At 34.5% G+C, this 24,276-nt stretch overlaps 1 protein-coding gene across 1 annotated transcript; it reads left to right on the top strand.

Moving 5' to 3' along the window:
* The first annotated feature begins 15,509 nt into the window (after positions 1–15,509).
* On the top strand, positions 15,510–16,454 carry LOC100026754 (olfactory receptor 5B12-like). The gene has a single exon (XM_001377224.4). The coding sequence runs from the start codon at positions 15,510–15,512 to the stop codon at positions 16,452–16,454; it is 945 nt and encodes a 314-aa protein (XP_001377261.4).
* The last annotated feature ends 7,822 nt before the right edge of the window (positions 16,455–24,276 follow it).

Raw genomic sequence — 24,276 nt, forward strand, 5'->3', positions numbered from 1 at the left:
AGAACTACTAACTACTATTACTAGATAATAGTTGCAACAAAAAACTTGTATTTATATAGCACCTACTATGTGCCAGGGACAGTGCTATGTGCTTTATAAATATTTCCCCATCTGATTCTCACAACAACCCTGGGACATCAGTACAATCTAGGAGATTTAGAAACTATTTCCCTTAACATGAGCTCCAATCACTAAACCATTGCTAATGAAAGACACCCAAGAATAATGGAAACTGAGGTTATCTACTCTGCTTTGATTACATTCCACAAAGCCATCATCTAGGGGGAGTAGCTCTTCTGGAGATGTAATCTGGCAACTGTTTATCCAAATTCTATACTCCCTACTTTCTCTGTAAGGAAGCCTACCAAAGATCTAGGGAGGAAAATATTCTTGCCCCAAAGATATTGACCATTTTCAAATGGTTGGCCATTAGACATTGAAATTAAAATTCATATTAATATAAATGGAAAGGGCATTAAGGAATATATTTCCATGTGCTCCAGCAAAGCAGCCTAGTCCTTTATATAAAGTTCGCATCTGAAAAGTGAGGTATATGTCTTTTCTCAGTCCCTGAGGATATGAGATGTTTTCTTTCAAACCACCAATATTTTGAACTATATTTTCTTTTCCTCTTCCCCTGATATTCTTATGAAACAGAGCAAAAAATACCATTGCCTGTTCTAAGGGTATACCCAGTTGTAGAGCCTTTGGATATAATTTAAAATTGCTCTCCAAATGGTTGGATAAATTCACAGTACCACCAAAGTATATTAATGAGCCTCATTTTTCCCACAACCACTCCAACATTTGTAATTTTGCTCTTTTTTCATTTTAGTCAATTTGGCTGTAAGATAATATCTCAGAATTGTTTGGGTCTATATTTCTCTAATCAGAAATTATTAAAATCATTTTTTCATATATTTACATAAAACTTTGGTTTCTTCATCCAAAAATTGCCTACTCTTATCTTTTCCCCATTTAGCAGTTGCAAGATAAGTCTTATTCTTAAAAGCTTGACAAAATTACATATTTTAGACATGAAACTTCTATCCAAGACACTGCTTTAAATTCTGCCCCACCCAGACCACCGGATTTCTGCTTTTCTTCTTACCTTGGCAACATTTGTTTTATTTGCACAAAAGCTTTTTGATTTAATGTACTCAAAAAGATCCCTATTACATTTCACAAAGCTCCCTATCTCTTTTTTTACTCAAAAATTCCTTTCCTATCCATAAATCTGATACATTATATGCTCTCTGCTCTTCTGATTTGATTAGGAAAGCTCTTTTTTCTGTCTAGATCATGTATCCCTTTTGATAATGTTTTAGTTAATGGTGAAGTTATTGGTCTGTATTTCATCTCTGCCTATCTAGCAATTTTTACCAAATAGTGATTTCTTATACTCATAGTATAGATCCACACTTTTGTCAAATACAAGGTTACTGTAATCTTTAGTCTGTTGTTTGTCGGTTCTATTCCACCAATCTACCTTCATATTACTTAGCCAGTTTTGATAATTAATGCTTTATAAGGTGATCTACAAATTCTAGTAAATCTGAAAGAAACAAAGAGGCAAAGCTCTAAGCCAGGGGTCCCCAAACTATGGCATGTGGGTCACATGTGGCCCCCTGAGGCCATTAATCTGGACCCCACCACGCTTCCAGAAGAGGCACCTCTTTCATTGGTGGTCAGTGAGAGGAGCACTGTATGTGGCGGTTCCACAAAGCATGGCATCGCTTACGTACAGTACTAATTCCAGTGACAAAATCCTTTGTGTGGAGCCTTGTTCTGAGAGTAACTGAAGGAGAACAGAGCACCACGCAAAGGATAATGTGGCTGCCCAATGGAAGATGTCAGCATGATGAGCTGCGATCTGGGGGAGGAGATTCCTCACTGTGTATACTGCTGCCTAGTATAGTGGTGGAGGTGATGGGCCTGTGCAAGGTGTGACAGGCCCATCACAACCAGCACTGCAGCCCCCGCTATCCCAGACAGTACTATACAGATTTGTTCATAGTTGGGTTTTTTTTAATAGTCCTGCCCTCCAACTGTCTGGGGGACAGTGAACTGGCCTCCTGTGAAAAAAGTTTGGGGACCTGTGCTCTATGCCAGTAACAGGTTTATTGAGAGAACAGTGTCTCTCAGCAAAGCTGGGTCCCTACACTTCTTCACACCCAATGGCAATTGAATGAAGATTTCTCCTTTTATACTCTAAAATTAGATTACATAAGGAAACATTTCCTGATAGTGAGTAGGGAGAAAAGCTTTTTTTCTAAAGGGGTGAGAGATTCAATGGGTAGGGAATACACTTTCTGACTTTACACACTGATATGTTTTTGAAAGGGGTGGGATTTACATCTTATAATGAATGGATAATAGCTACTTGAGGAGGTTTCTCAGATTCTTATTGAATCGTAATTGGTTAGAATGGCCCATAAATTAATTTTAGGTCATGACCTCCTACAGATATTTCTTAAATTATTGGTAGCCTTTCCATTAGAGAACTCATCTTCCCATTACTGAGTCACACAATACACAAGTTTTCTTCCTCGAGGACACTCACCTTCCTATTCTGAGTCACATGGTACAAAGTCCCTCTGCCTAAATAGGACAAAACCCTATTGCAAAATGAAGGCTTGATTGAATATAAGAAGTTATAGGAATGACTGCTAATATGAGGCTACAGAGAAAATAGATAAATACCTTGCAGTCAGGTTGTTTAATGGAGTTATAAAGTTACTATCATTTTATTACTTTCTAGTCAATCATCATCTTTAATTAATCACTTCCTTGGCTAAATATTGGTTGATTCCAATATCTAGAGTCTTATTTTTTTAAGATGTCAAAGGATTCTCATTCTATTCAGTCCCTCCTCTAATTCAAAGGAAAATTCCTGCATGTTCTTGATGATTATTGTAATCTATGGGCAATGCAAGATGTTACAATATGTCTCCCAGAGAGTAGTCCTCTAAGGATCAATGTACAATCCAGAGGGGGAATTCCAGTACTGAGACATGCCTCTACAATTATTTATATAAGATTTTTTTTAAATGGGTACAACTTACAGGGAATTTATTACAATTAATGACTACAGGGCAAACAATGAAAGAACAATATACTTATTTGAAACTGAGATAGTATGTAAGAAATTAAACTAAATAATGTGGGGTCCTATCACAGTGGTCAAAATAACACATTCTGCTTGATTTTATTTTTCTACATTGGTTTCTAGAATATCCTCAAAAACTTAGTCACTCACATTAGAATTTTTTCCAGAGTTATTTTTTTCTTCTTCTCAGAATGTGGAACATTCTCATTTGTATGATTTTTTAGACATCGTATAGTCTGGAAATTGTAAGGATGATATTAGGAAATAAGTATTGTTTTATTAGTTTAGGGATAAGAAGTAAAGTGGCTGCTTGAGAAAAGAACTGGAGTTTGAAGTAGACCTGAGAGAGCTTGTTAACAGAGACAAATATGAACAAACCCTCAAATAACAGAAAGTGACTACAATTATTACTAGAAGAGTGTTGAGAAACCAAAAATGAATTCAAGTATTCTCATTTCCTAATGGAAAATAGGGGTGAGAAACTGGTTTATCACTAGACTGTGGATTGTGATCCCCAGAAAAGATCCAGGAAACATGGTAGAACATTCAGAAACTGATGTGTCAGTGGTTAGATTCATGAACCCACCTATTAAATTCAAAAGCTTTGAGATAATTTGAATAAAACCTTCATTAAGGAAGAGGTTTATAGGGTTTTATTGGTATATTCACCAGCATCTTCCTCTATGGCATATTCATTCTAGCTGACTATTGCCCATTAGTCATTTTAATAGTATTGAAGGAAATGGTCACATTACTAATTTCCTACATGATCTCCTCAAGAGTAAAATTGTTTTTGGTCAGGTTCTTTGTGTTGATATTACCCTCCAAAAGGCTCATGGTAGGGCTACTATCAAGTCCTATTATGATAGTCTTCATGAATACAATGGGCTTTCTTTATGACATAGACTCATTTAATCTGATAGTCTCAGTCTATACCATATATTCAGAGGGTACCTTAGAACTTGGTAAACTCAATGAATGCTATAGGATCTACTGAGAAGACATCACCAGTTAGTTATTCTATCTATTTTAAGCTAGTCAGACAAACTAACCCTTTTTTCTGTTGGTAAGGATGTAGCTTTATTACAAATGGTACTAGTTATTTCATACAATGTATTCTTTTTTTAATAATCAAAATCAGTCCCCTGACCTGTACATTTGTATGAGACACCAAAACTTGAATTTTTAGAGGATACATAATAGATGTAGCATCAGTGAAATAACTCTGCTTTTGTTGAGTGGTAACAATATATCTTTGGGGAAAAGTGTTGATCTTTTTAATACAATAAAAAAAAAAACAACTATTGCATCCTACCATCATTCCATGGAGAATAGACAGGAATAAATATCTACAGGAACACAAAAAAGGAATAGCACTTATTTCTCATTAAACATCAGATTACAGATGATAATAAGTAAAGAATTATCTGGTTGAAATAATGTAAACAAAGTCCCTGATCAATTAGTAAAGGTAGGAATCAATAAAGTATACTTTCCCTTATAGAAATCAGGCTTAAGGAATGGAATGTGCTTTCTCAGACTGTAACAAGAGATGGTTAAGGGAAGTAGGTGATGCCCCCTCAAGGACGGGATAAACCAGGCACAGGAAAAGATATTCAAAGGAAGATCCATCTTCCCAATTAGTGGTATATCTGACTTGTGTCCAATAATATTTAATTGCTCTGGTCAGTCTGCCCCACTCATTAAGGCCACATTTCATTTATTTTAAACTTAAAGCCATATGTCCTTCATTAGCTTTGTATGAGCTCATTTTGTCTTTTCACCTCTCTCACATATGTAAACCTATAAAAACTCTCTATAACTTTGCCTCAGCAGGCCTTCCCTAGGAAGGCTGCCCTGGCCAGTTAGGTACATATTATTAATCAATAGATTGATAAACAAATATTGGTTCCAGTAATTGAACTTCTGGGTGTCTAGACTCACTTAATGAAGTAAACTAATTCATGGTGTTATGATATTTGACATCTCAACAAGGAAAAAATATATTACTGGAACACAGACCATTCATAATGCCTGATGTCTAAATGAGCTTGGATTAAAGAATCTTCAGAACAGATAAACCACTGCTTTAAGCCACCTTATACCTAGGACTCTCATGAGAATTAATAGAATTCTTTTCCATAATATAGTATGTTAGAGGCATTTAGAGTGATTGTCACTACCATTGGTCTTCTGGGATATCACTATGAGTGAACAAAGATGCAGGTTATTTTCTAGGAGTAAATGTGTTCTCTGAGAACCTAGAAGTCTTGATAAGGCATGGGGGTCTATGGTAGGTCTTTGGTGTTTCTTCCCCCAATGAAACTTCACACTTTCTTTGGACTCAAGGCAGCTGGCACTAGGTCACTAAAAAAGGCATTATTCATCTGCAAAAGTTCAGTGAACATTAGCAGGCTATGAGAATAATTTCAGCCAATGGTATGATTTGTAAGCTAAAATGCTAATGCCATACATGACCATATTGAGGAAATTTTTGCCCTTACTGAGAGAGGTGATGCTATTTATATTCTTTTATATATATATATTTCATATATATATATTTCATATATATATATATAAGATGATCATATATATGATCATCTTAGAGTACATCTGAAAATTTTATTCAGTCCAGGATGTGACATCTTGGGAAGAAGAATAAGACTTGGAGAATCCACAGAGAAAATCTACTGTAGACTATTTCATATGAGCATCAATAAGAGCACATATTCATCTAGGAGAAGGAAAATGTTGGTATGGGTGAGTAAAGTACTGTATTCTACATCTCATGGAAGAGGGAATACAGAAATATTCTGCTTAGCCATAGAATGCAGATCAGTGAATAATAGCTAGAATTTTGAGGCAAATTTGGTTTCTTCCAAGGAAATATTTTCTTAACAAATGGAGGAGTTCCAAACTGGTAAAGTCCTCTGAAGAATTCTTCTTCACCATATCATTCAAGTGGGATATCCACTTACTGAATGTGTTGTAGAGAATATCCCTTTTCAGGAATGGATAAGGTTTGATGACTTCTGGAACCACCTTGATTCTACTTACTCCTCTATTCAATTCAAGATTTTTCCCTGGACCTTTGGTACCTGACCTGATATATATATATAAAACCAACCATTGCATCCAGGTCCCTGAGGCCCTATTGAGGTATATCACTTTTACCTTTTGTTTTCATCTGTCTATAACCTCATATGCCATTAAGAATATGGAATGTAAAATATGAAAAAATATAATATTCTACCAGTCTCTCAACACATTTGAAATTAAATAGCAAATAATGAGAATATTCAGGTTTATTTTTAAAATATCAATATCCTTCTTTATCAAAATTGTGAAGACAACTTATGTATTAGTATTTATTATTTATAATGTTAATGAAGGGCAGGATCTATGACTTTTGGTCTTTGATTTCCTAGTCCTTAACATGTTTGCTTCTTAGAAGATAAATGAAAAAAAAACAAATTTATTAAGTAATTAGTTTGTACCATGCACTATGTTTAGCAGTAAGAAAATAAATACTAAATCATGATACTTCCTAATTTCAAGGAGTTTATTATTTTATAAGCAGTTTGGTCAGATAGAGGTTGGAAATCTGAAGATGAAGTCAAGAAGTCCTGAATTTGAAACTAAATTCAGTAATGTGGAGCTCCCATCACAGTGTTAAAATGGCACACTCTGCTTGATTTTTTTCTACATTGGTTTCGAGAATATTCTCAAAAAAGCTATCACTCTCACTAGGATTGCTCACAGAGGTATATTTTTATTGAGAATGTTTGATTTGTTAGGGATGGTATAGTCTGGATATAGACATCAATGTTATGAACCTCAGAAGAAGGATTTAAACTTCAATATAGGAATACTTCCTAACATAATTAATATGGTCAATATATTTGGTGAGTTACTATCCCACGAACTGCTTTGCTGTCTTTGGAGTTAGTTTTTTTTTTTAATTCCACAGAGACAAATATGAACAACACCTCAGATAACCAAAAGTGATTCCATGTATTACTAGAAGAGTGATGAGAAGCAAAAAAGAAATGCAAGCATTCTTATTTCTTAAAGGAAAATAAGAATAGGAAACTTGCTTATAATTAAGATTGTGAACTATGGTCCCCATAAAAGATCCAGGAAACCTAGGGGGGCATTCAGAAACTGATGTGTCAGTGGTTAGATTCATGAGCTCTGAGATAATTTGATTAAAACCTTCATTAAGGAAGAGGCTTCAATAATCTATAGGTTTTTATTGGTGTATTCATCAGACTTCATTTGTGATGGATTAATTCTAGATGACTGCTCACTAGTCATTTTAATAGTAGTAAAGAAAATGGTTACATTAATAATTTCCTGCATGATCTCCTCAAGGGTAAAATTGTTTTTGGTCAGATTCTGTGTGTTGATGTTACCCCCAAAAAGGCTCATGGTAGTGGTACTATCAGACCCTATTTTTAAATTTTATTTTTAATTTATTTTATCTTTTTAAATATTTTATTTTATTTTATTTTTCTATTAGAAACATATATATATTTAATTAATTAATTTATAATATTTTTCCATAGTTACATGATTCATGTTCTTTCCCTCCTCTTCCCAAAATCCCCTCCCATAACCAACAAGCAACTCCACTGGATTTTAAATGTATATAAGACCCGATTTTGATAGTCTTCATGAATACAGTGGACTTGGTACATAACATAGACTCCTTTAGTCCTGTGGTCTCAGTCTATACCCTGTGGTCAGAGGGTAGCTTGCAGTTTGGTAAACTCTGAAGGAACAACACCAGTACTGGGTAGGCAAACTAGCCCTTTTTTCTGTTGGTAAAGGATATGACTTCATCCTAGGGGGACTATACATTTCATGTAATATTTTTTTAATAAAAATCATTCCCATAACCCATACATTTGTATGAGACACAAAACTTGAATTTCAGGGGACACTTAATTGCAGTGTTAGTGAAACAACTCATCTTTCGTGGGGTTTAACAATATATTTTTGGAGAAAGGTGTTGGTCTTTCTGATACAATGAAAAAAAGCCTACTTCATCTCACCAACATTCCATGGAGGAAGGTCAGTAATAAGTATCTCCAGGGACAGAAAGAGGGAGAGAGCATTTATATGACTCATTATGTATCAGACTACATTGAGAGTAGGCAAAAAATTAGCTGGCGTTATTATATTTGAAGTTCCAAAAAGAAATGAACATATTAACCGAAAACAGACCATTCATAAAACCTGTTGTCTCAATAAGCTTGGATCAGGCAATCTTGGGAACAGATCAACCACTCCTTTAAGCCAGATTATAACTAGGGTTTTCACGAGATTGAACAGAATTCCTATCAATAATATAATAGGTCAGAGGCATTTAGAAAGATTGCCAAGGTACCATTGGTCTTCAGTAACATTGTAGGGTACAATGAAGAGTGAAGAAAAGGTGTAGGTTTCCCTTGAGATCAATGAATTCAGGAGTATTTTTGACCAATCTTAATTCCAGTTGGAATGGTCAGGAGAACTTGGAACATGCTCCACCCCATAGGTGGCAATCTCCTGTGATTTTAAAAGTTCTTAATATAAACATAAGCTTCTCACTGGAAATTATGCCATCATAAATCTATACATTCAGTCTGTACCATTGCTTAGGCTGGAGTGTTTCCCAATGTGGCAGTGAGCCATTATTGAATCCTTCTTGGGTTCAAGTATTCAACAAATTATGAATCTGTCATTCTTTGCACCTTGTACTCAAGAGCAGTTGTAGTTTTCAAAGATTCTACACAAATCTTTCCAAATGATTTCTCCAGTGTTCCCCTCCATTACCAATAAACTAAAACTTTGAGGGAAAGTGTCCTTGAAGGTCAGAGTTTGTAGGAGTTGACACAATTTTGGGGAAATAGTTAACTGGAATAATTTCAAATTTACAAATTTCTATCCTCATAATTGTCCTGGGATTTAACACATACATGAAAATATACATATTAGTATTTTACAACTGAGGAAATTGGGCTACATTCAGGATAAATTACTTGCCTAAAGTTTCACAGAAATCTCTAATTCCATCCCAAACCTTTTAACAAATTTAGTCATCTTTTCCCTAGGGAATGATGAGGAAGTCTTTGAACTACCTAGGTTTTCTTTCATGGTCAGTATCACATTTAATGCTAACTATCACCTTTTGATTGTATTGAGGTCTGAGATTATTTTCTTCAATTAAAAAATAAATTAACTGAGACTTGGGGATGTTCAGTGACTTTGTCCATGTCACATATCTAGGAGGAATAGAATCAAATGTGAGTTAATGGTCTTGTCCAGAAACCTTTCTACCTCATTTTGCTAATAATATGCTAGGAATATACCCATGAGAAAATGGTCTCTGTATACTCATATTTTCCTCCCATGATCAGAGAATTTAATGGCTTGTTTTGTTCATGAGTTGTCAGCAGAGCTGTTATGTTTCTCTAAGGAACCACCAGTCCCTCAGAGATGCAAATCTTCAAGATCTGTATAAAGTCCCTGCTCCATCCCTAACTTTAGCTCTTGACATTGAAACATTTCACTCTAGGGTTCCATGCTTTGGTTCCAGTTTGTAGGTCTAATTCATTTAGTCATTTACTCATTGATCTAGTTTCTTTTGTGTTTCCTGAGGCTAAGTTGAATGGATGATAGGAGTGGGCATCCCTAACCATATTGTCATTCATGTCATGGCAATGGCCAGGAGTGACCACTTTGCCACTCAGAGCTTTTTACCATATTGTCCCAGTGACTATGGAGAGGTTTCTATAATGGAATCACTTGGTTCTTTAGCTTGGAATTTCAGGGTCAAAACCTGAATATAAAATTCTTGACTAATCCTCTTCTTTGGTGTTCTAGCCAACTTTCTTCATATAAAGCCATATAGGTCCTAGAAATACCCAATCATAGACTCTAGGGTGTATGTAGACAAAAACAAAGCATTGTGAAAACATTTCTAGATCTGGAAGCAGGAAGAATTATTAAAAAAAGAAAAAAACTCTCTAGCTAATCCACCATTTCCCCACTGGTAAGTCAATTAACTTCTTCCATTTCATTATCTTGAAAATTGTTTTAGGGCTCCAATAAAATTATGCAGGTCAATTTTTTTCCAACATACAAATGCTCTAAAAATATCTCCTGAGCATTTTCAAGTTCCTCATCCTTCAGTAACTGAAGGGGCCCTTTGAGCAATGGTTTACTGTGCAATCCTAATGAAGAGTTAATTAAATAATATTGGTGATTAATATATTTTGTGCAAAGCATTGCATTAAATTTGTGAGCAAAGGGGGTTCATAATCAAGTTTAGGTGAAACACAGCCCTTGCCATCAATGCTAATAACTCACATTATATAGGACTTAAGAATTTGCAAAAGTTTTCTATCACTCTTCTTATTTGAATCTACTGAGAACTATGTAAGATGATTACTATTATTAACCTCGCTTTTATAGATAAATTGCTGGAGGTAGATTGATTTAAGTGACTTTTCCATAGATATATTCTTAATAAGGATCTAAGGTGGGATTGAAATCTAGGAAGACTCCCGGAGCTGACAAGCATTGGGTTATACATGTATCATTGTTCAAAGCCTATTTCTGTTTCATGCATATTTGCAGTAGAGTGATCTTTCAACATAAAAACCCTAATCATATCCATATTGAACTACATGATCGATGCTATGATTTTCTTCTGAGTTTCTGTTCCCACAGTTCTTTCTCTGGATGTGGAGAGCATTCTTGCTCATGATCCTTCTATTTCTTGATATTATTATTTCTGAAATGATTTCCTTACATGAAACTTTAATTTGTTTCTTCTTAATGTTTACCTCTTCCCCCTGGATTATTACCTTTGAATATAAGTAGGACAAGTCAAATACTTCCACCAGATTACCATCCTTCAGACACTTGAAAATAATTTGAATATCAACTCATGCCCTGACCCCCATATTTTCTTTTTTCTAGGCTAAACACCAACATTTTATTCCAACAATTCTAAATAGTAAGATTAAAAAGTATTTCTCCATTTTGAAATTCTCTAGCCAATCAATGTACTTCCCAATGTAGAAAACAAACAACTGAACACATTGGTTCAAGTGTTGACTACCAAGTACCACATCTGCATGCCTGGTTAAGGTTCTTTGTTCAATATAAGGTCAAATTCCTTTTCTGTTCAGCCATATAAGTCACAAAGTCATTGTGGAGAACCAATGTATTTAAGGTACTTCATGAAATTTCAAGAGACTGCTCTTGTATGTTGGATAGAACTGGATGAATAGAATTAAGAAGTCCAAAGTTGAAATTTATCCTCAGACACATATGAGGTAACCCTCAGAAAGTCATTTAAAGTTTGTTTGCCTTAGTTTCCTCAACTTTAAAATGTATTTATAAATAGCACTTATATCTCAGGGTCATTGTGAGAATCAAGTAAGATCATGTTAATAAAGTGCCTCATATAGTATTTGTCACAAAATTGATACTATAGAAATGCTCCCTACATTCTCTTCACCAATATAGAATCTAGTTTTCATCATCTTTGGTATCAACTCCCTATTAACTGTCATCGTTTCATTGTAAATGCAAAGATCATTCTCCTTGTCACAAAAGAGAAGCAAAATCCAAAGTCAATGAATCTATTTTCTGTCATTCTTTTCACCTTTCTCACCAGCTTTGAGATTCAGATCATTTCCTTAGTAGAGTATATTTGTTTCCTTAAAAGACCAGCTAATCACTCCCTTCCTTTTCTTATCTTTAGCTTTCTATGGTTCCATCACCCAGTCTTGAGCTCTATCACACCTCTGATTATATTACTAGAAGGTAAGATCTCCTTTTGCACTTATCTTTTGTCACATGCTATTTTGGGGTACTGTAGATTTTTTTTTCATATCTAAGTCTGCCTAATTGAATTTTTTTCTCCGAAATTTCATTCTTGACATCATTTGGTACTTTTATGTTGAACACTCCAGAGAATTAGTCAAAAAATCCCATTTTATTTTACCTCTGGCATGTGGGGTATTGACCACCCAAACCTAATGTGTAGGTCTGAACAATTCCTATTTTTTCTTTCTTCATCTATCTCAAACTTTAGGATAACTTAATGAAATTCCTCTCATTTCACCAACATTACTAGAGCTATTTGAGGGTTAGGGTTAGGGTTACCTTAACCCTAAATCCCATTTATTTTTATCCTACTCAACAATTCCTCATCCCTTGTGAGAATCAGATCCAAAATGGAATTTCCATATGTTATTCCTTCACTTTTGAACTTCTAATGAATAAAAATTCCATCATCATAAGGAAATCAACAAGAAATAATAAAATGTGACTCCTGGTCAAGTGTGATTTGAGGTAGACAACTTCTGAGAAAATATCCTGACTTGAGATTCTCTGATTTAATCTTCTATAATATTTTCAAGATATGACTAGTTCTGAATAGCATGTGATAGTCCTACTTAGAAGTATTAGGAAATTTTTTTCTAATGTTTCATGGTGGTCATTTAAGTAAAATAGAAGATTTCTAAGGATTCCTGATGAAAAGACAAGACCTAAACAGTATGTTTGATATTCAAATTTAAAACTAAAGAGAAGCACAAACAGATAAATAAGAACAAAAAATTAATAGATTCAATAAGGTCAAAATGTTTATAGTCCTAAGTGGAAAGATATTATCTGTAACCCTTAATTTTTCTACCAGTATTAGAGCAGTTAGAGAGAATATACATAGACAAAGGATATGGAAGTAAGCTGACTGTGATGACATGACATGCAAAAATACTAGGGGTGAAAAAGAGTATTAAACTGAGAGGAAAAGGGAGTGGAGGAATAGGGTAAATTATCTTCTTTAAAAAGAGGCGCAAAGATATTACAATGGAGGGCAATATGAAGGTGATGACAGGCAATGTTTAAACTTTACTCTCATTGTAATTGGCTCAGTACAAGTAACAACCATACTTATTTTGATGTAGAATCCTACTTTAACCTTTGTAAGAACTGAAATAATATTTCTACCCAGATATGTATTATATACCATTTATTAGAAAGAGTAGACAACCATTCTTCTAAGTAACCTATCCACATGTTGGCTGGCCTGCTGGTCCTTTCCTCTTTTCCCTTCACCTGCCTTCTCTGTTCCAACTTCTTCCTTCTTCATTCTCTTCCTACTTCTCCCTCTTCTCAAGCCCAAACCCTTGACTTTTATTGAAGTACAACATGTACATGGATGCAAACCTGACGTACAGGTCAATATACTCAGGAGGGGGAGGGAATGAACTTCCTTGACACACCTTCAAAGAAGTAGGAGGGTGCCACGGTCAGGGTCCGGACTCACTGGTGACTGCAGGTTTCCTGACAGGTGGCAAATGATCAGTCAAAATAAATAACAAATGGAAGACAGCTTAATCATTATGGCCATGGGACTGCTTTGCATCTGACAGCTGCTTAGCCATTCCCAGGCTTGATTTTTATTTTTATACCCATTTTCTTGGCATGCAGATTGCATTACCTAACAGACATGTTCCAAGAGAGATAATTGGAAAAGTGATACATTAACTTTTAACAAATCACTTGATTAACATTCTATATTCTTATATTGTGATTACAGACAGCATACAAGATACATCATTTTGTCATGGGTGGCTTAATATTGTCATTACCCAGTCAGAAATTTTGAATTTACAAAACAATCAAGGAAAATTACTTATTGCTTTTAATAAAATGGAATGATTAAGCAATAGTTCTTAAAAGACGATTCAAAAATCATATCACAATTCAAATTTAGACTGGTCATTTCTCAGGGTTTTTACTAGGGAGTTCCTGAGTTATTGATTTGTGTGATTGAGTCACTAAAGCATTTTGGAGCTTGGTGTACTTGTAGTGTACCTGTACGTATTGTATGGGCCTTTATGATTGATTTGTGTGCTGGCTTCATGAGAATAAGCTTCTGTGAGTGGGAAAGTTTTGGGCTTGGACTGTAGCTGCAGTTTTTCTGGGAATTATGTATCTAAATAAAAGTTAACCCATGATAGTCTTTTGGGGATTCATTTTAAGTGTCCGATATTTTGTGTTGTTTTGGGGAATTAGGGTACAGGTGTTTTGCTCTTATATTATTTCTTTTGAGATAGGGGGAATAATAATCATGTCAATTCATAGGTAATTAGCATTGATGAAAGGGGTCATGTAAAAGGGAAAGAGTAGGCAATCACATCTTGCCAAGGACCACTCTGTGGTCACCTCAGCTACCACGTCTGTCTTGACTCTGTCAAGGTGTCTTAGTCTCATGGCTCCCAGCAGGAGGGAAACCATATATTAGAGCATAAAAATGCAAAAAAGCAAAAATAATAAATGTGACCTTTTCATGTATTTATACAATAAAATTATAATAAATAAGGGCCTGTAAAAGACAAATAAAAATTAATTGGAAAATAAATTAATAAATTTTTCAAAACGGGTATGTCAAATAGCAAAAAAGTGAAAAAGTGATAAATTTTGAAAAAGATATGGCAAAACTGGGGCTCTAATGCATTGTTAGAGGAGTTGTGAACTGATCCAACAATTCAGGAGTGCAATTTGTAACTATGTCCAAAGGTCTATAAAACTATACATACCCTTTGATCACTACTGGGACTGTACAACAAAAAGATCTTAAAAATGGAAAGGAGCTACTTATATATTTATAGCAGCTCTGTTTTTGGCAGCAAAGAATTGGAAATTAAAGGGTTATCCATCATCTACATGAACTGAGGCAGAGCAAAATTAGCATAAGCAGATTATTGTATTTATTAACAGCAATTTTGTGCGATGGTCAATTTTGAAAGACTTTGCTATGCTCAGCAATATAATGAGCTGGGACAATTCTGAGTAATATATAACAACGAATGCTGTTAGAGGTTAATGTAGATCAAAACATACTATTTTTCATATTATTGTTTTATTTTGGAGTTTCGGTTTTATATGAGATTTCTTTTAAAACAATAACTAATATGGAAATCCGTTTTGCATGATACCATGTACATAACCCAAATCAAATTGCTTACCATCTCTGAGAGTGGGGAAGGGAGGAAGCCAATTTGGATCTTTTTATTTTAGTAAATGTACATTGAAAATTATTACTACCTGTAATTGGGAAAATAAAATATCTTTGAGAAAAAAAAGGTGAAGAGCAATACATGAAGTAGTTTCTATATGAAACTTGATGAGTTAATTTGAAATAACTGGAGTAATTGCTTTAACAACTAACTAAATGCTCTCAGTCACTTTAATCTCTATTTCTACCTTTAACATAAGATATTTTTATGACTATGTTTTATGTCTTGGAGTAACTGAACATGAAGTGTTAATAGTTCTGATCGTTACTCTTTTTCCTTTCAGGAGAATGACATCAGTCTCAAATGACATTATGGAGAACAGATCTGAAGTGAATGAGTTCATCCTTGTAGGATTAACAGATGCCCCAGGGCTTCAGGTTCTATTCTTCATAATGGTCACCCTCATTTATCTCATCATCTTGGTAGGGAACCTGGGGATAGTGGCTCTGATCTCCAGGGATTCCTGCCTCCATACTCCTATGTACTTTTTCCTCAGGAATCTGTCTCTGGTAGATTTTGGTCTTTCTTCAACCATTATTCCCAAAGTGATGACTGGGCTCCTCACAGGGGACATGGTCATCTCTTATAATGCTTGTGCTACTCAGATGTTCTTCTTTGTGGCCTTTGCTGCTATTGAAAGTTTTCTTTTAGCCTTCATGGCCTATGATCGTCATGCTGCTGTGTGTAGACCCCTACATTATACCACTATCATGACTTCAAAAATGTGTGCATATATGCTTAGTGGGGGTCACATCTGGGGATTTCTCTCCTCCTCCATTGTCATAGGAAGTATTTTTAGTCTTTCTTTCTGCAGGTCCAATGTAGTCCATCACTTTTTCTGTGATATTCCCCCTCTCTTGGTTCTCTCTTGCTCTGAAATTCACATCACTGAATCGATAGTCTTTATTTTAGGATCATTAAATGGATCCTTGTCATTTCTCGTCATCTTTTTCTCTTATTTATTAATCTTCAATACTGTTCTAAAGATCCGTTCTGCTGATGGGCGTCAGAAAGCCTTCTCTACCTGTGCTTCCCATCTCACAGCAGTGTTCATATTTTATGGGACATGCACCTTCATGTACTTTCGACCCAGCTCAAGTCATTCAATGGACTCAGACAAAATGGTGTCAGTATTCTACACCATGGTTATACCTATGTTGAATCCTCTCATCTATAGTCTAAGAAACAAAGAAGTTAAGAATGCTTTCAGAAAAACTATGAGAAGACAACGCCTTCAATTTGATCATCCTTTTTAATTGGAGAAAAAAATGAATGTACAACTTCTTTCCTCTGTGATCCATTCTCCAATAAGTCTATTTTTCTTATTCACACAGTAGTGTAATCCATATTTTCCCAGAAGTAACATCGTGTAGCAGAAAATGCCATACACTTGGACTTGAGAACATATAATTTAAATTCAATGTCACAACCTTTTATATTGAGTAACTATAGAGCCAAGCTGTGCAACCTAAGGAAGCGAAGTATCACAAGGGGTAGAGAAATGCATCTGAAATCAGGAATATCTGAATTCAAATCTGACCACAGGCAATTATTACTGTTGTGACCCAAAGCAAGTGACTTAATGCTATTTTTCTCAACAACTTCATCTAAACAAACAAACAAACAAACAAACAAAAAAAAAACAATTAAAGGAGGATATACCAAACCACTTCAGTATCTTTGCCAAGAAAACTTCTCATGAGTTCCTGAAGTGTTAAAAAGAAATAAAGATGACTGAAGTACAATAACCTTATTCATCACTTAAAGTCTGAGCCTCAGTTTCCTTATGTTTAAAGGGATTTAATTGTGATTCATAATATTGTTTTACGGCATGAATAGTATCTGTGTACACACACATATACCCACACACAGACATATGCACCTATATGCCACTAAACAAGTATACATATACTCATGATATAGAAATTCTAGCCATTATCCTTTTAAGTTGGACGAGAAGCTACTTAAGTTTTGGATGGCATAATACTTGTAGAGCAAAGTCACTAAGTTTCTTGGAAAGTGTAATGTTACCCCTTCAACCACAGTGGTGCTTCTAAATGCATACTAACTTAAGCTCTTTAGAAAAAAGTATATGACACAATTTAAAAATTAGATCTCATTACTATATTTTCTAATGCTATGCAAAGCTTTTTCAGCAAAACAATTACTTCTTGACTTGTAGAATTTACTGATTTCTACACTTTTTACACGCATACAAAATCTAATTATCTCTTATTGAGCCAGTTAAAGCTGGATCCAAAACACTCCTACAGTAAGGCTAACATTTAAGAATGAATATAAATTACAAACTCATCCTTAATGGCTGGAAAGAAATTTGAAAGATAACGAGGGAGAGAGAGGTCTTTCATTGTAATATCAGTGTAGCATCCTGATGCCAACCTCAACAGAAATTCAATTTTAACTAATAAGTTCTTTAGGTGCTTCAAATGTTTCCGTGTCTGAATAGGAATTCCTGTGAAATTTTCTTTAACATATTTTCTTTTTCTATGGAAAGAAATAAAGACTTTCCACTATTTGTCAAGTTCAATTATTTTCTATGAGCTGGAGACCCATATTGGGAGAAACATAAGAATTATTCCCACATTGTGAATTTCAGATTTACTCCACCCTTCTTAGTTGAACAAAAACAGGACTGTCTACATCCCTACTTATGGATTAAGTGTTGAGAAAGTTGGCTTTTGAGAGACATGTGCTAGCAAATGACAAATAAGAAAAAAAATTGACAGACTCCTTGGTCTGTCTTAAGTGAAGCTTAAGCTACCATTGGTAAATGTGAGACTCAAGAAGTGATGTAAAAAACTGTCTATATATATTTACATCACTTCCTCTCTCTGGGTGTCCATTGGCAGAGACATGGCTGGTGGTAGCATGCTGGGTGTTGTAAAAATGGACATTTGCACCCCAGACTTCAATCCCCAGAAGTCCTTGGTACTTCCCAGAATTCTCTATCATCTCACCTGAGTCTCCACCTGGGTGAGAACGCAATTTAATGTTTAAAGGGCCCTCTGCCTCCCAAGAGCTCTCTTCTTCCGCTTCTAAGCACATGTGTCTCTCTACTCGGCATGTAAGATATAGTAAGTGAAATGTGAATGGGCTAATCAGCCCTAGGTACATAATTTTACTATTTTGAATTTCTTTCTCCTTGATTTCTAATAATCTTTAACAAACCTCATAAAATATAATATTTTTATCAGTAGAAACTAATTTAACTTTTCCAGTTTGGAATTACCACTCAAAGGCACTAAGGGGTATGGGAATAATGGAAACCCTGAGGCTATCTACCCTGCTTTCAACACATTCCTTGAAGACATTATCTAAGGGGAATAGCTCTTGTGGAGATGTAATCTGGTAACTGTTTATTCAGATTCTGTACTCCTTACCTTCTCTGTAACCAGTGCTATTAAAGACCTGATGAAAAAAATATTCTTGCCACCAAAGATATTGACCACTTTCAAATGGTTGACCATTAGAAATCGATATGTATTTTAATAATTAAATGAAAAAAGATGATTAATATAAATGGAAATGACACTAAGGAGTATGTAATATGTATCGCCATGTGCTCCATTATAGCAGTCTAGTCCATTATATGACATTTGCATCTGAAAATTTAAATGTCTTTTTCTTGATTCAATCTTAGCCCTTGTTAGTAGGGGATTTTTTTTTCAATGTGTACTCCAGAATTTGTCACAGTACTTTGTACATAGTAGGGACCTAATAAATGCTTTTTTATCGTTCATTTATTTATTATTACTTTTTATTGTTGTAAATACAACACAGAAGGTAGTCACATGATTCTCTTCAATCAACACAATAGACTTTGCTATGCAGGAAAGTTACAATTACTATTGCCAAGAGAGAATCTGAAAGTTTTGAAAAATGTGCATTTTTGCAAGTTTTTGCAAAACAAATTTTGCAAAAATACTGATGGATATCCCTTTAATTTCTTATTCATTACCACCAGAAAGATAGCCATCTTCCAATTGATGAGTATATAAAAGACATAAACAAACAATTTTTGGATGAAGAAATCAAAGCCATATATAGAATTATTTAAAAAGTGGTCTAAATCATTTCATTAGAGAAATATAGACCAAAACAATTCTGAGACAGTATCACACCCAAATTAGCTAAAATGAAAAAAAGAGCAAAATAACAAATGATCAATATAGAAACACTTTCTAACATAGTCATTCAGCTCAATAAATTCAGTGAGGACTATCCCATAAACTTCTTTGCTGTCTTGAGGGTTATGTATATTTTTATTCCACAGATACAAATATGAACACCTAAGATAACCGAAGATGACTACAGTTATTACTAGATGAGTGATGAGAAGTCAAAATAACATACAAGCATTCTCATTTCTTAACAGAAAATAAGGGTGAAAATGTGTTTATAATTAGGACTGTGGCATGTGGTCCCTATAAAAGATCCAGGAAATATAGTGAGCTAATCAGAAACTGATGGATCACTGTTTTGTTTCATGAGGTCTGAGATAATTTAATTAAAACCTTCATTAAGGAAGAGGTTTCAATAATCTGCAGTGGTTTTATAGATGTATTCTTTTTTTCCCTTTTAAAAATTAAGATTTCATATATTGGAATCAATCAATATTTAGCCAAGTAAGTGATTAATTAAGGGTAATGCTTGACTAGAAAGAAATAAAAATGTAGTAACTGTAGTTATAAGTTTACTAAGCAACCTGAATGTAAAGTATTTAGCTGTTTTCTCTGTAGCCTCATTTTAAATGTTATTCCTATAACTTTTTATAACCAAGTAAGCCTTCATTTTGCAATAGGGTGTTTTCCTATTCAGCAAAGGACCTCTGTACCATGTAACCCACCACTGGGAAGGTGAATGTTCTCCACAAAGAAATTTTGTATACCATAGGACTCAGTAATGGGAAGATGAATACTCTAATAGAAGATCTATTCTGTTGTCCTATTCAAGCAGGGGAGAGACTAAATAGATTGAAGATTGTCAGAGTATCACTGATCTTCAGTAACATTGTAGGATGTCATTATGAGTGGAGAAAAATACAGGTTTCACTTGAGAATAATGAATTCAGCAATCTTTTTGACTAAAATTAATTAATGGAGTGTTCAGGAGAACTTATAAAGCACTTTCCCAAGCAGTCTGCAATCTACTGGGAAGTTGAAAATTCTTAATGTAAATGTAATGACCTGTTTTGAAATTATGCAATGAATGAATGAAAGGAATGAAAAATCTATAGGCCTAGTCTGTACCATTGCTCTGATTCATTATAAATCTTTAAGCCTTTTTTTAAATTCTCTTACTTATGTGGATATAACCAAATCCACTTCCAAATGGAGGTATATTCTGGTGAAAAATGTGTTTTTGTTTTTTTTTTAAATTTCAAAGGAAGGTGACCAAACAACATTTCATAAGGGGACAGTCTCCATTAGGTCTTCTCCTCAAATAGAAAAAAGCCAAAGGCAAAATATTGAATATTCTTGCACAATTTTCCAATCAATCTCTTTAACTCTTTATTCATATTCTCTTTCCTTAAGACTGAGGATAGTAAGGAATATGAAACCTTGGATTAATTCTTCGATTAATTGGCATAAAGTCTAGGCAGGATAGTATCTGTAAAATGAGAGCCACAATCAGAATCTATCTGAAGAGAAGGTCAACACTTTGGAACACTTTCTCTTAATTTGACAGAGAGGCTACATCTCCTTTTGAATTTGAAAAAGCCTCAATGCTTCCAATTAATTGGTCAACTTTAACAAGCAATGATTTAAATTTCCCACCTTAGAAATAATGAGAAAATCAATTTGCATATCATTGAAGTGTTGATAAGTGAGAGGATGACTACCATATGACATTTTTTAAGTTTTTCCATTAAACTAACAACTAAGCACCTATTTTGTGAAAGTGGTAGAATAGTTACAAATTTTAGAGTTTGAATGGATTAGTGTAATGTTTCCCATTTAGTGGTTCACAAATTCATTGGGAGTTTACAATGCTAGTCAAAGGAATTAAAGCAAACCAAACGTAATTCTTTCCATAAGCAGTAAATAATATATCAATTAAATTACAATTTGTTTCTTCTGTGAAAACAACCATGCATACGATTGAAGCCATTTAGCTTTTTTTTTCTGCAGAAAGTGGAAATTGTCATAATCATGTCAATAGCAATTTGAGGGTTTGTGCAAATATAATATCAAAATATTGCACTGCCCATGATAAGATTGAGGGGTTCTTTCAGTTTTTCAGGTTCTCAAATTGTTCTCAAATTGCCCCAAGGATTCTATATTTGAATGCAATCTAAACAGTACTCTAGAATAGCTTCCTTGTTTCCCTCTATCACCACGTAATCAGACTTAATAATTTGAGAAATCTTTTCACATTATATTATGGAGATGGTGTGAAGTTTCCTGTTGTTCATTCTGCCTAAATATCAGGTGGCTTGGGAATCAGACTCATGGAGCATTCTCATTACAAGCTATCTTGAAACCATCATTAGACCATTTCAGATTTTCCATTGAGAGAAACTTCATATTGCCTCTCATTTCAGTATTTTTCAAATTTTGAAACTTCCCAAAGTTGTAAATTTCCTATCTATAACCATCATCTTCAAATATTATTATTCCTCCACTGGCAAATTTTCAAATGATCTATTGAAGCTGGTCAGTCATTCCATAGAATTTCTTTGAGAGTATAGCCAGTTATATAGCAACTAGTATATGCCAGGCACTGGGCTAAGTATGTAAAAAAAACTAGGGCATTTGATCCGCACAACATCCAGAGGAGACAGGTGCTATTATTAACACCATTTTAAAGTTGAGAGCACTGAAGCAAACAGAAGTGAAATGATTTGTCCAAGGCTACACAGCTAGTGTCTGAGAATGGATTTGAAATGAGATATTCCTAACTACAGGCTAAATGCACTTTGCTGTGTGTCCAGACTCTGCCTTCAAGAAAATAGTAATACCTGAAGAAAAATTTTCCCTATCAAGCTTAGGCTTTATCTAAATATTGGTAAAAGGAAGGAAACACCTGCAACTCAACTTTGAGAACATTTCTTATTCTTTTTCCCCATCTTCTAGGTGAGGACTCTCTTTTTCATCTTTTTGTATTCTCAGCACATAGAACAGTGCTTGACACATAGTAAGAGCTCACTAAATATTGTTGACTTAATGATCATTACTCAGTAGAAAAGCAAATCATTCATTTATTTTTAGTGATTGGTTAGGAAGCTAAATTTACAAATAAATAATTCCTCTTTTCCACAAATAAATTATAATATTGTCCTACCATTTTCTATGTCATATTTTTATGAGCAAAGAGAGTATATGGATGTTCATGGAAGACTAGTACCTCTTCTTTGTGAGCTTACCAAGCCCTTTTCAGGGCTGCTCTCCTCCTTTTGACTTGGATAACTTTGGAAGCCAGAATAAGGTAGAAGACTATAGAATTGTGCCTCACTAAGACCTTATTCATGCACAAGCCAAAGGATATCACAACAATATCATGTTGGTCCATTCATATTATCAAGGACAACTATGTGAGCAAAATTTCATTTTATTCTTGTTTTAAATCAAAATGCAGGCCCAAACTTGATATTTTGCTTTGCTTAAGATTGTGTTCAGCCAAACACATTTTAAAATATAGTATTAAATTTTTCTTACATATAGGTATGTATATATATATATAAAATAAACATGTATATATCATTTAAATAAATATTTTAGCTTATAGCTGAATTTATTAAAATAATTCTATTCAATAAAATGTGTAGAACAAAAAATTATTATGCAGTTTGATAGATAATGGAAAAAATTTAAGTTCTTGCTGGATTACTTCTCTTAACTCTTTCATGATGTCCCACATAAATTATTCATAATAATTAATTGAAGTTTTATAACAACATTTAGGGTATTGAAAATTATAGAATGAATTAAAATCTTGTATTTTATACTTCTAATTGAATAGCCTGAATTTTCTAATGAGTATTTCTGGCAAAAGTTATCATTATATTTCTTAAGAGAACATACATGCAATCACCTGCAGAAATATACACAAACACATACACATACCATGAACTGGGTCTGTGTGATTCCAGATTATGAACAATTTTTGAGGCAGTATACATCATGTTTCAGGTAACCCAATTAGAAAAGTATGTAAGTTTTCTTTCTAAATTTCATCTGGGATTTAACTGACAATTCTAGCCTACTGAGATATTTTTGAATCTTGAATGGACCAGACAGTGTTAGCCATCCCTCCCAGCTTTTTTTAATGTCATAATTTGATTAGTGTGAAAATATTTGTTCGTCCAAGTAAATGATTAATTAATTCAATTCCACCATAATTTACAAAGCCACTCTCTTAAGTAATGCCCAGTTCTAAGTGTGATAAGACAAATAAATATTTTGTCAATCCATGAGGAATCAAATTCTATTTGGTGAAATTAAAAATAAAATTTTATAATGAATATTATATATAAATATTTCAACATAAATATATTAGTAGTAGTAGTAGTAGTAGTCTCTCAGTGACCGAGAATGACAATTATCTTTGTGAGTTTTCATCTATGGTTTACCCTCATATGGCTTTGAAGTCCAAAGACTGAGGCGCAGAGTTTGTGGCACATGGGGCATGGGACGCCAGTTGTGACGGGAGGTGCAGTTGTGGCCTGGTGTCGGCGTTCATGCACAGTAGCAAGACGTCGACGTCGCTTATCTTCAAAGGTGGTGGCAGCATGGTTAATGTGGGTGCCAGCTGCTCTTGTCAGAGGCAGCAAGTTCTAGTTGCTTTGGTGTAATACCAGCCCACTTCAAGTTTGACTTTAGATGATCCTTGTACCTTTTCTTTGGGTGGCCTTGTTTCCTGAGTCCAGCAGAAAGTTCACCATAGAATACCTGTCTTGGTATTTGCTGTGGGTCCATGTGGATGACGTGTCCAGACCATCGTAGCTGGGTTTTGAGGACCATGACTTCGATGCTGGTGGAGTTGGCTCTGTCGAGGACTTCCTGGTTGGTGATTTGATCCTGCCATCGGATCCTCATGATTGACTGGAGAGAGCGT

This window comes from Monodelphis domestica, chromosome 6 (genome assembly GCF_027887165.1).
Source record: "Monodelphis domestica isolate mMonDom1 chromosome 6, mMonDom1.pri, whole genome shotgun sequence".
Classification (NCBI taxonomy): Eukaryota; Metazoa; Chordata; class Mammalia; order Didelphimorphia; family Didelphidae; genus Monodelphis; species Monodelphis domestica.